The following is a 12,357-nucleotide window of genomic DNA, read 5'->3' as shown; positions in this document are numbered from 1 at the left end:
CGAAGTGGTGTGTGTGTGTGGGGGGGGGTTTCCTGCCCTAAGCAGGGGGTTGGACTAGAAGACCTCCAAGGTCCCTTCCAACTCTTGTTATTCTATTAAGTCCCAAGACGAGATCAAAGACCACCCCGCAGCCAAGTTGCAACCCCTCCCTCCCTCCCTCTTTCAGATCTTCGGCCTTTCACCCTCCATGCCAGCCTCTCCTTCCCATCTCAGGTCAAATCCCAGCCTGGCTGGGCCGGACGGCGGAGGAAAACAGATGTTTCCTGCCGAAAGCCGCCTCTGCTTCCCAAGACGGGTCCCCCTTTTCCTTGCGCGCCAATTCCAGGAGCTGCAAGAAAAAAAAGAAAGCTGGGAACGTGGCGGGTGGCAGCGTCCCCACGCGGGGGCACCTCCTCCCGCTGTTTCCCGTGCCCGCCAGCATTCCCGCGCGCCTGGTTCCCCAGAGAAACCCGGTGGGAATGTCGCGGCGCCTGGTTCCCAGCACCCTCTGCCAGGCCCACTTGAATCCTTATAGTAGAGGAAGGTTGATGGGAAAGGGTTGGGCATCGCCGCTTTCAACACCAAGTCCACATCATGAGGACTGGCACCTTGCCTTTATTTAGTTAAGGAAATAGGCTTTCTGGTCTGGACGCGAAGTCACTTCCTCGGCTGATAAAGACGTCGGTCCTCATGGTTTTGTCTAGGGCAAGGGAGTCTCCAACCTTGGCAACTTTAAGACCCGTGGACTTCAACTCCCAGAATTCCTCTGCTGGTTGGCTAAGGAATTCTGGGAATTGAAGTCCACGGGTCTTAAAGTTGCCAAAGTTGGAGAGCCCTGGTCCAGGGTACCAGTTTCAATGATGCGTTTATATTTCGAGCGATTGGGTCTTAGTATTTTTCCGCAGCTTTTTTTCCCCAGGCGAAAGGAAGAGAAACGAAAGCCGAGATTCTAGTCCTCATGGTTGTGTGCTTCCAACAGGGTTTGAAGGCAGAGGTGTGTGGGTGTGTGTATGCAGTTGGAACAACAGCACACACAAAAAATGGGCTTTTTATATCAGATCACAAATCCGAGACAACCAGAAAGCTATGCTGCTTCTTCCAATGAAGGCCAAGCTTCTGGTCCTCATTGGTTTTTGCCTGGAAGTCTGATTTAAATGCCGACAGGTGGATTTATGATAAGAGTCCTCTCTTCATGGTTATGCATGGGAAAAAGAGACGCACATGTTTTATAATAAAGACTTTGGTTCCCATGGCTTTGCATAGAACGACTGATTTAAATACAATACTTCTCACAGAGATCCCAGTCCTCATGATTCTGCACAGACAACTGGATTTAACAGCTGTGTTTATACACAATAAAAATTTCCGACGCTCGTAGTTCTGCAGACGAACTGATTTAAATGCAACATGAAGACTCCCCGTCCTTCATGATTCTGCACAGAAAGCTGCTTTGAATGCTGTGCTTGTAAATAACCAGGATGCCAGCCCTCATGATTCTGCCTTTAAAGCATTTATAATGAAGTTTCTAGTCCTCATGGTTTTGCCCAGAAAAGCGATTGAAAGGCGTATAGGTAATAAGGATTCCCAGTTCTCATGCTTCTGCACATGAAACATTTAAAAACGGCGCTCATAACCAAGTTTCCAGCCCTCATGATTCTGCATATAAGAGACTACAGCATTTATCATAAAGTTTCTAGTCCTCATGGTTTTGCATAGAAAAGCTACTTAAAGGCCACGTTTATAGGTAAATAAGAATTCCAGACAGTCCTCATGCTTCTGCACCTGAAACATTTAAAAACGGCACTTATAACCAAGTTTCCAGTCCTCATGATTCTGCAGAGCCAACATTTAGCTCAGAATAACTTCAACAGGGTTAAATGAGAGTTGGGGGTTAGTCTGAAATGAAAAAAAAAAAAAGAAGACGCTTACCTTGTGCAGCGCCCCCCCCACCAAAAAAAGTGTAGCAACTCCTCCCCAGCACTCGGCCCATGCTCAAGAACCCGCCTTCCGCTAAAAAACGTAAAATGCGTTAAAAAACTACAACTCCCGGCGAGCACCGCGGCGCTCCACCGACACCGCCCCGATCAACGGGCGCGGTGATTGGCAGGTGCGGGTGTGACGTCACCAGCGAGCGACGGGGAAGTAGGGGAAGCTGGAAGATTAAAAAAAACCAAAACTCGCTGCACCTGGAGTCGGTGGGTCGTGAGAATGCGGGCACGGGTCGACAATTGCGGGTTTATTCCCGGGGTGGCTTATTTATTGCATGTATTTTTCTGCAATTGCTGCAAAAAATTGGAAAAGGGCGGGCGGGCATCCTTTATTTTAATTGCTGCTGCTAAGAATAAAAATGTAACCATAGACAATGGCAATTAATAGATGCACAGATATAATAGTAATTAGATAATATAATATAATATAATATAATATAATATAATATAATATAATATAATATAATATAATATTATATTATATTATATTATATTATATTATATTATATTATATTATATTATATTATATTATATTATCTAATTACTATTATATCTGTGCATCTATTAATTGCCATTATATCTGTGCATCTATTAATTGTCATATAATATAATATAATTTAATATAATATAATAAATGTAATTTAATATAATATAATCGTATAATAATAAAGATATCATAACCGTTGGTGTCGGAGGCACAGATGTAATCGTAGCTATAATAATAATAATAAAAAAGATATTTTATTTTTTTTAATTTGCATTTCTATCCCGCCCTTCTCCGAAGACTCAGGGCGGCTTACAGTGTGTAAGGCAATAGTCTCATTCTATTTGTATATTTACAAAGTCAACTTATTGCCCCACCAACAATCTGGGTCCTCATTTTACCTACCTTATAAAGGATGGAAGGCTGAGTCAAATAATGGCCATTGCTATTGGGAAATGCATAGATTATAATAATGTCTGTTAAATAATACAGCTTTAACAGTATCGAGAGTTGGATGGGACCTTGGAGGTCATCTAGTCCTGCCCCCTGGACCTATACTAGGGATTCGAACCGCCAACCTTTCTGATTGACAAGCTCAGCGTCTTAGCCACTGAGCCAGTAATCTAATCTATAATATGATATATATATGATATTGTTATATACATATGGTCGTTGCTATTAGGAGAGGCCCTGGAAAAGGTTGCAAAGTTTTGCTGTTTTGGGTAGACATTCCTGGGCCTTCGGAGGTTGGACTCCAGTTCCCATCTGCCTGGGCCAACAGAGTTAATGGGACTTGTAGTCTGTCTGGAAAGCTGTTTTTTTCTCCCTCCATCCAGTAAGGAGACCCTGCCTTTCCCACGCTTTTCTGTCTCTTAATATATCTACTAAATATCTACTGATATTCAAACCCATTTTTTCTCTCTGCCTTTCCCACATTTTTCTCTCTCTAACGTATCTACTAAATATCTACTATATTATCTACCGATATTCAAAGCCATTTTTTCCCTCTCTGCCTGGCAGGGATGTCTTGTCTTTTCCTGGCCTGTTTTTAATATTCAAACTCGATTCCAGATTTTGCAAGGAGGGTGGTTGGGTGGTATAGGGAGAGGCCAAGCTAAAAAAATCTTTCCTGTACTTAACTTGCAAATAATTTTTTTTTTTAAATTTTGGCAGAAGTGTCCTGAAAATATACCGGGCTAGGCAGAAACTTGTAAATCTCTCAAGTTTTCACTGGTTTTTCTCTGCTGTTTTTCAGGATGATGACGAAACTGCTTCAGTGGCTCGGCTCTCTGGCTCTCCTGGGTGGCGTCTGGGCTGCGCTGATGCTGGATCTCGTGGGGTCCCACCCCTTGTCTCCAAGCTGGCACCAGGTGCTGTGGGCCCTGCCGACCTACCTATTGGTGACCTTCGGCTGCTACTCGCTGGGAGTCGTGGGCTACCGCCTGGCTACCTTCAACGACTGCCAGGAGGCCTCACTCGAGCTTCAGGCCCAAATCCGAGAGGCCAGAGCCGACCTCGCCCAACATGGCATGAAGTTTTGACCTGGCACCCTTGGGGGAGCAGAAATGACCCATGGACAGTAAACAGCGTATGACTGAACTGTTTGAGGGTGCAGCCTGGCTCGGGGAGCCCGTGTCAAAGAAAAAGAGTTGCTTCTTGTTTAAAAAAAAATAAATAAATGAAGTTTTTATTAAATGTTTTGGAGCAGTAGCAAAAGGTCATCCGAAATCTGAAGAAGTAAAAAAAGGGGAAAATGAGAAGAAATGTAGAAAGAAAAATAGGGGAAGGAGGGCAGAAGGAAAGAAGGAAGGAAAAGAGAAGGATGGCTAAAAGGAAGGAAGGAAAAGAGAAGGGTGGCTGGAAGGAAGGAAGGAAGGAAAGGAAGGAAGGAAGGAAAAGAGAAGGATGGCTAAAAGGAAGGAAGGAAAAGAGAAGGGTGGCTGGAAGGAAGGAAAAGAGGGTGGCTGGAAGGAAGGAAGGAAGGAAGGAAGGAAAAGAGAAGGATGGCTGGAAGAAAGAAAGGAAGGAAAAGAGGATGGCCAGAAGGAAGGAAGGAAAAGAGAAGGATGGCTGGAAGGAAAGGAAGGTGGAAAGAAGGAAAGGAAGGAAAAAGAGAAAGAGCAAGAACAAGGAAGGAAAATGGGGAAGGAAAGAAGGAGAAAACGGTTGATAATGAGAGTGAAGGATGCAAAGAAGGATTAAAGGGGAAGAAAGAAAGGAAACAAGAAAGGGAAGGAAGGAGAATTGGAGGTGAAGGAGTGAGAAAGGAAGGAGAGAGGAGAGGAAAGAAAAGAAAAGGAATGGGCATTTAAGGAAACCATTTCTGAACTTCTTAAACAGCAATTATAAGCAGACAACTTCCCCTTTGATATTACATAAAGCACTTCTTCCCATATTCGTTTTTCAGTTGCTAAGCCCAAAAACAATCACTCACTTCTATTCATTTTTTTCAGCCTGAAAAAGCTCCTAAAGGAATCCCCAGTATTTTATATATGTGCTCATTTTATCAATCCGGTGTTTTTTTTTTTGTATATCCGCCCATCTCGCAGAAAGATACTCAGGGGTGGGTGGGAGGGGGGCGTACAACAATCCCACAATTTTGTACAACTGATCCACACAACTCAACAAAACAAACAACAAACAAAGTTTTTTTTGGGGAAAAAAAAAGTTCAAGAGGAAAAATGAAAAAACAAAAAATCCAGATGATTTTTTTTCATTCCCAGCCAAAATGTGGCGACAATGAAGGCGTGTAGAACTTTGATTTGAGAATTTCTTTTCTGCTTTTCTTAAATTAAATTGAATTTTCATTTTTGGGAGCGTGGCGAGTGGGATGTTATGGGAAGTAGGCAATCCAATGGGGGAGGGGGGGCGGAAATTGCTGGCTGTGCTATTCTAGAGACTGTTTGCAATGAAGGTGGCGCGACCAGGTTTGCATATATATATGCAAAAGAGAGACACGTATGCGCCTCCGAAGAGACAAAATCTTATTTATATGCGCCCACTAGCTGAGAAGATTAGACTCTTGTCTCTTTTTAAGCGGATGTCACGGGACCTTGTTGCAAACTAGAAAAAGGGGTGAAAAAAAATTAAAAATTGTCCGTTTAGTACTAGGGGTGTCGCTCAAATTCACGGACGTTTGAGCCAAACTAAAAGGAAATATTTGTTTTCCAGTAGCTTTGAACGGTTGTTAAATGAACCGTTTTAAGTTCAAGGACTCCCCGTATTAATTTTTTTTTTCCTCCCCTCCTTCGGTTGTCTGCTCAAAGTATAATTATTCATAAATATTAATGCCTGCTTTTTACCTTCACGTTCTGCATTTATTTTTGCAGTCTTCTGGCCCACATGTCGAGTTACCTTGTTTGGGTGTGCCAGATAAATTGTGTCTACGATCCATAATAATAATAATAATAATAATAATAATAATAATAATAATAATAATAATAATAATAATAATAATAATAATAATAATAATAATAATAATAATTCGGGATGTTCCTTTCTTCCAAAAAAGAAAAAAAAAGAAAGAAAAAAATCAAACCAGGCTATTCTAGATTTTTGGGGTTTATTTAACTCACACCTTCATAAAGTTGGCGGGGGCAGAGCAAAAACACCTGGTAATTAGCCGGGCAGATAATTAGCCCTTTCCGGAGAGACCGGTGGCTTGAAGGACATGAAGGCGTGACTCGGTTTCCCTGACGTTCTGGTCCAACAGGACTTGGGAACACGACATTTCGGCCGTTTCATAAAATGGTGCATTTTCCTCGGCAAAAGGTGCCTGGGTGGTAGCCGGTGGGGAGAATTAAACCTTATCGGTTGCAAAGGAACAAAAAAAAGAATCAAAAGGTTTTGGAAGGGGGGTCCCGGAAGGTCATCTAGACCAACCCCGTCCCAATACAGGAAATCCTAGAATGGAAGGGTTGTGGGGGTGGGGGGGCAGTTTGGAGTTCTTAAGTTTCTTCCAAGAGGAATCCAACCTTCCTGGGAGGAATCCGCTACACAAAATCCATGTAGAAGGGACCTTCGGAGGTCATCTAGCCCAGCCCCCTTCTCAGAAAAAATCTGGTTTACGAAATCCCACTCTGAAAGGGACCTCAGAGACCATCTAGTCCGACCCCCTTCCCCGGAGGAATCCACTATGCAGAAGCTGTCAGGATGGGACCTTCGGAGACCATCTAGTCTTAAGCCCCCTTCCTAGAAGGAATCTGGTGCGTGAAATCCCACGCTGGAAGGGACCTCGCGAGGTTCTTTAGTCCAACTCTCTTCCCAGGAAGACTCTGTCAGGAAGGGACCTTCGGAGGTCATCTAGCCCAGCCCCCTTCTCAGGAAGGACCCGCTTTAGGAAATCCCACTCTGAAAGGGACCTCAGAGACCATTTAGTCTGACCCCCTTCCCGGGAGGAATCCGCTACACAAAATCCATCTAGAAGGGACCTTCGGCCGTCATCTAGCCCAGCTCCCTTCTCAGAAAAAATCTGCTACACAAAATCCATGTAGAAGGGACCTTCGGAGGTCATCTAGCCCAGCTCCCTTCCCAGGAGGAATCCGCTACACAAAATCCCACTCATCTAGCCCAGCCCCCTTCTCAGAGAGAACCCGCTTCACGAAATCCCACTCTGAAAGGGACCTCAGAGACCATCTAGTCCGACCCCCTTCCCGGGAGCAATCCGCGACACAAAATCAGCACAGAAGGGACCCTCTGAGGTCATCTAGTCCACCCGTCTTCCTCCAGGTGGAACCCCACTATATAGAATCATGGAATGAAACAGATCTCCGGGATCATTTAGCCCTCCCCCTCCCCCAGCAGGAATCCACTCAAGTCTGATTTTTGCTCCAGGAAGGTAGAAAAGCAACGCTTTAAAAAGAGAGCCCTCCTCTTTTCTGTTTATTGCAAGGCACTCATAAAGCTACATCCGTAGAATTTTAGGCCTGGGGCTCTTTCCCCAACTTCTATCGGCCGGACGCTCAGCAGGTCAAGACCTCAGGGAGATCTCCCAAGTAGAAGGGAGCCAGTGGATCGAAAAAGGGAGTCAGTTGCCAAGAGAGTGTGGGATAATTTTTTTTTTAAAGGCATTTTGTCTTTTTTATAATTCACATTGATTAAAATCTTGTGGGTTTTTTTCTTCTTTTGGATTTTGTTATTTTAATCTTTGGGATCAAATTAAAAAAAATTGAAAGAGGAGCTGGTTGCAAACAAGAAATGGGATCTATCTATCATCTATCTATCTATCTATCTATCTATCTATCTATCTATCTATCTATCTATCTATCTATCTATCTATCATCTTTGGAATCAATTTTTTTTAAAAAAAATGGAAAGAGGAGCCTGGGAAGTGGGAGAAATTTTTTTTTTTTAAACAAAGGCATTTTTCATCCTTTTCCATTCACATTTTTTTTTAAAAATCATCTTCTTTTGTCTCTGATTCTTTTTTCTTTTCTTTTCCCTCTTTTGGATTTTAATCTTTGGAATCCCCCCCCAAAAAAAAATTGGAAAAGAGGAGTCGGTGGCGAAGGAGGAAAGGGGGAGAAAATTGTTTTTATAAAAACATTTTTTTATATATATAGATCTATAAAAAAGGCATTTCTGGTGGACAGGATAAGGCAACGGTTGTGTGCAAGCTGGTCGCTTTGGCAGCAGTCCGAATAAAGAATAGAGCGAGAAAGACTGGCAAATTTTGGAAGCCCCATCTTCAAAACTCAACGGGTTTTCCAACAGCTTTCGACCCACCCACCCCAAAATATCTCGTGGGAAGAAGCCCCTTTACATTCCCCAGACTTGTGGGGGGGTGTCTCCAAACTTCTTTTAAAGAGTCCAGAGTGGGAATCCCATTCATCTGGATCCGGATCTATTTTCTCCCCCAACACACCGGGGAGAGGGAGGGGATTTTCTCACACCCCCTCCCGCTGTGGAAATGGACCACCTTGCTGCACAGGTGGGCAGGCTGTGCGCGCGGCGAGGCGGTCAAATCCATCGCCTGCACAGTTTTTTGATTTCGGGGTCTTTCTCTTCCCCCTCGGCCGGCTGTGTGTGTGTGTGGGGGGGTTTTCTTCTCCGCTTCCTACACACACACACACACACACACACACACACGGTCTTCAGGCCTGCAACAGCTTGTAATTTTTGTCCTGCTCGGCTGGGAAACGCCAAAAAAGCCAGAAACGGACAAGGCTGGTCGCGATGCCCGGCACGTTGGGAATCTGAAAGGAGAAAGGAGAGAATTGTGGGGTCGTGTGTTTCTCTTGAGGTGTGGAAGGTTCATTGTTCGCAGACGTTTCGTGAGCCGACTAAGGGACGTCATCAGGGATAGAGGAAGGTGTGGGTTGGAGGGGAGGAGGAAAAGAAGGAGGGAGGAGATAAAATTTTGGCTGGCTTAAATTTTGTTGGTTTTAACTTTATATTATGAATTTTTAATGGGTCTTTAGAATTTTAAATGTTTTAAAGTCTTAGGCCAATTGTGTAATAAGTTTTTTAATTCTTGTTTTAATTGCATATTGTATCGTTTGTTTTTATTCTGGCTGCACACCGCCCTGAGTCCTTCGGGAGAAGGGCGGTATAGAAATCTAATAAATAATAATAATAATAAAAAAATTGGAGAAGATGGAGGAGGAGGAGAAGACAGGAGGAGGAGGAGGGAGACGAAGGGGAGGCCTCTGGTGTCCTTTGTCCCTCTCTGAGTTTGGTGGTTTTCTTGCAGATGTTTCATGACCCAGCTAGCTAATATCATCAGTGCTAGAAGGAGGTGGGGTTTTGGAAGAGGAGGAGGAGGAAGAAGAGCAGAGGAAAAGAAATGGAAGGAATAGGACTGAGGGGTCCTTGGTACTCTCTGAGTTTGGTTGTTTTCTTGCAGACAGTTCATAACCTAACTAGGTTACATCATCAGTGCTGGAAGGTTGTGGGGTCTGCAGAGAGGAGGAGGAGGAGGAGGAGGAGGAGGAGGAGGAGGAGGAGGAGGAGGAGGAGGAGGAGGAGGAGAAGATCTGAGGGGTCCTTAGTGCTCTCCGACCTTGATTGCTTTCTTGCAGATGTTTCATGACCCAACTAGCTAACATCATCAGTACCAGAAGGAGGAGGGGGAGGAGGAAGAGGAAGAGAAGAGGAAGGGGAGTAGGAGGAGGACTGAAGGGTCCTTGATGCTCGCCGAGCTGGGTGGTTTTCTTGTGCAGGCGTTTCATGACCCAACTAGCTAACATCATCAGTGCGACAGTTCAATCCCGAACTACGAATATTCTTTTCTATCGAAGAAGAGAACGGCCGTGGAGCATAAGCAGAAAAATCGATCAAAAGACCCCCCCGTCCGTCTCTGCTGGAGCCTCTGCCCCGAAACTCAAGTTTCTTTCGGCCTAATTCAGCCCCCCCACCCCCAAAACCTGGCTCGATACTAACCGCGATGTAAAGATCTTCCAGAAGGAGCCCGTAGAAAGTCCAGCTAGCCGAAGCCAGGAAGGTAGTGACCGTCAGAGGGAAGGAAAGGCAGCGGGTGGAACGGCTTTTCACAATCTTGATCTTGAAATTAAAAAAAAAAAAAAGATATTTACTTCAGCAGCCCCGAATCAAATATTTATTGGGAATCCAATCGTCCGAACGGCGCAGGAGATAAGGGGAAACCCATTCTCCCCAGCCGCCTCCGGCAAAAATTATTCGGATAATTTTCGTGGGAAAAAGCCCAACGCAGAGGCGAGCACGTTGCAGGTTTTGGCGCTTGCAAAGAAAAAAGGGAGTTAATATTAACCACGGTTTGGCTGGATTCCCGCGAGTTAAGCCACATCGGCGCCGGTTTTTGGGGGGTGATTTTCCTGCATTTTTAATTCTATTCCACACACCACGTACTTGCAGGATGGATGCGTTTCGTGGATGCGACATTAAGAAGAGAGACGGCGAATTCATCAGGGTCCCTAACCGTAGTTTATGGAATAAGCCACCATTGAATTGGTTTCATACTCCAACACTCCCACCTCGCAAAGCTGAATGTGCCTCGGGCGTAGGGTCTCCTGCCGCGACAGGGGGTTGGACTAGATGATCTACAAGGTCCCTTCCAGCTCTGTCAATCTGTAAGTAAGCTCCTGTCTCTAAGTAAGCCAACATATGGGGTTTGTTTGGAGTCCATCCCTAGGGGAAGATGCCAGCACACCTGTTTAACTGGGGTTACAGCACTGCGTCGTTCAAGACACAGGGAGTCCTCGACTTATGGCCACAATAACCGGAATGTCCGTCACTAAGTTTGCACGGAGGAGGAGGAGGAGGAGATGGCACCCACAGAAGATCAAATTAAATCAAGTTTTTTTTTAAAAAATCAATTAATAAAAACTGATAGGGCATCGCCAACAAACTGACCCGTCCAGCCTTCTATTTTTTAAGGCTCGGCACTGAAGAACTCCCTTCCACGTGGCTGCCCGTTTCGCTGACTTGACAGCCGATTGCCACTTCATGTGGCAGTCAGTTCCGCCGCCTCACCAACCAGGAAACACTTCCTGACACACAAGCAGAGAGGTATGAGCGGCAGAAGGGTGAGGGAGAACCGGAAAAAGGCAGAGAGAGGGAAAAAAAAAAAGAGAGAGATCCAGCTGGACTCTTTAGCCACCAAACCCACCCTAGAACCTCCAGCTTCAGTAGAAGTCTACCTTGGAACACCCAGGAATTGCATCGGGAAGGGTAGAAAACGGCCCCATGATGCTTCTAAAGCCTGCCCCGATCCGAAGAGAAACCTTGGATGGGTCGATCCGAGGCTTCCCCGGGAGGTGAACCCTGGCTTGTCTTTCGTAACGCTTAACCTGGTTTAGGCCTCTAACCAGGTTTGTGAATTCTCTTGCTCCGTTTTTTTTTTTTTTTTTTGCACCTCTTCGCTCTGGAAACCCCGCCCTTTTCTCTCCTCTGCATGCAAAATGAAAAATTCCTTGGCGAAAATTACTACACCAGCACTTGGTTCGCGTCCGGCTTTCTGGGCGTTGAGCTGTCCTTAAAAACCGGAAAAACGGCACGCGCACAGCCGCGTGAACCAACGTGTTTGCCCGTTTCTACTCGGGAGCGAACGAGACCGAACAAGGGCCTTGGCAGGCAGGAGGGGTTGTGCAAAGCAGCAGGTGGAACCGAGGGAAAAGGAGACACAGCGCGGCTGCTCGTTGGCAGCGAGCCCTCCTCGACTTACGACGACGGGCGGGAACCAGGGGTTTTCGTTGCTAAGCAGGGTGGTGGTGATTCAGGGAAGGGGGCCTGATTTGATGGCCTTGTTTTGCTGCAGGGAAGGGGAAAGGAGGGGATGGAATATAGAATATAGAGGAGAGGGAATGGAATAGAGTTTACCATTTACGAGAATAGAGTAGATTAGATTAGATTAGAACAGAACAGGACAGAACAGAACAGAACAGAACAGAACACAATAGAATAATAGAATTTACAATATAGAATAGATTGTAATTAGAATAGAATAGAATAGAATTTGCAATATAGAATAGAATAAAATAGAATAGAATAGAATAGAATAGAATAGAATAGAATAGAATAATAGAATTTACAATATAGAATAGATTGCAATTAGAATAGAATAGAATAGAATTTGCAATATAGAATAGATTGGAATAAGAATAGAATAGAATAGAATAGGAATAGAATAGAATAGAATAGAATAGAATAGAATAGAATAGAATAGAATAGAATAATAGAATTTACAATATAGAATAGATTGAAATTAGAATAGAATAGAATAGAATAGAATAATAGAATTTACAATATAGAATAGATTGAAATTAGAATAGAATAGAATAGAATAGAATAGAATAGAATAGAATAGAATAGAATAGAATAATAGAATTTACAATATAGGATGGAATAAGAATAGAATAGAATAGAATACAATACAATACAATACAATAGAATTTACAATATAGAATAGACTGGAATAAGAATAGATTGGAA

General features: G+C 44.1%; 2 protein-coding genes across 2 annotated transcripts in view; one reads left to right on the top strand and one right to left on the bottom strand.

The window, feature by feature from the left end:
• The first annotated feature begins 2,105 nt into the window (after positions 1–2,105).
• DPM3 (dolichyl-phosphate mannosyltransferase subunit 3, regulatory) lies at positions 2,106–4,150 on the top strand. Its single transcript, XM_058160638.1, has 2 exons — positions 2,106–2,174; positions 3,707–4,150. The coding sequence occupies exon 2, from the start codon at positions 3,708–3,710 to the stop codon at positions 3,990–3,992; it is 285 nt and encodes a 94-aa protein (XP_058016621.1). The 5' UTR covers positions 2,106–2,174; position 3,707; the 3' UTR covers positions 3,993–4,150.
• Positions 4,151–7,308: 3,158 nt separating this feature from the next.
• SLC50A1 (solute carrier family 50 member 1) overlaps positions 7,309–12,357 on the bottom strand; it is a 13,982-nt gene continuing 8,933 nt past the window's right edge. Inside the window, exons 5-6 of the mRNA XM_058160637.1 lie at positions 9,832–9,951; positions 7,309–8,645 (exon numbers count right to left, since the gene is read on the bottom strand). Coding sequence (XP_058016620.1) covers positions 8,544–8,645; positions 9,832–9,951 — 222 coding nt within the window. The 3' untranslated portion in view covers positions 7,309–8,543. The remainder of the gene's footprint in view (positions 8,646–9,831; positions 9,952–12,357) is intronic.

This window comes from Ahaetulla prasina, chromosome 17, assembly GCF_028640845.1.
Source record: "Ahaetulla prasina isolate Xishuangbanna chromosome 17, ASM2864084v1, whole genome shotgun sequence".
NCBI classification, from domain to species: domain Eukaryota; kingdom Metazoa; phylum Chordata; class Lepidosauria; order Squamata; family Colubridae; genus Ahaetulla; species Ahaetulla prasina.
Note: the sequence above shows the minus strand (reverse complement) of the source record. Positions and strands in the feature narration are given on the sequence as shown.

Excerpts from the sequence above, each read along its gene's own strand:
- DPM3 (XM_058160638.1), top strand. The coding sequence starts at position 3,708 with ATGATGACGAAACTGCTTCAGTGGCTCGGCTCTCTGGCTCTCCTGGGT.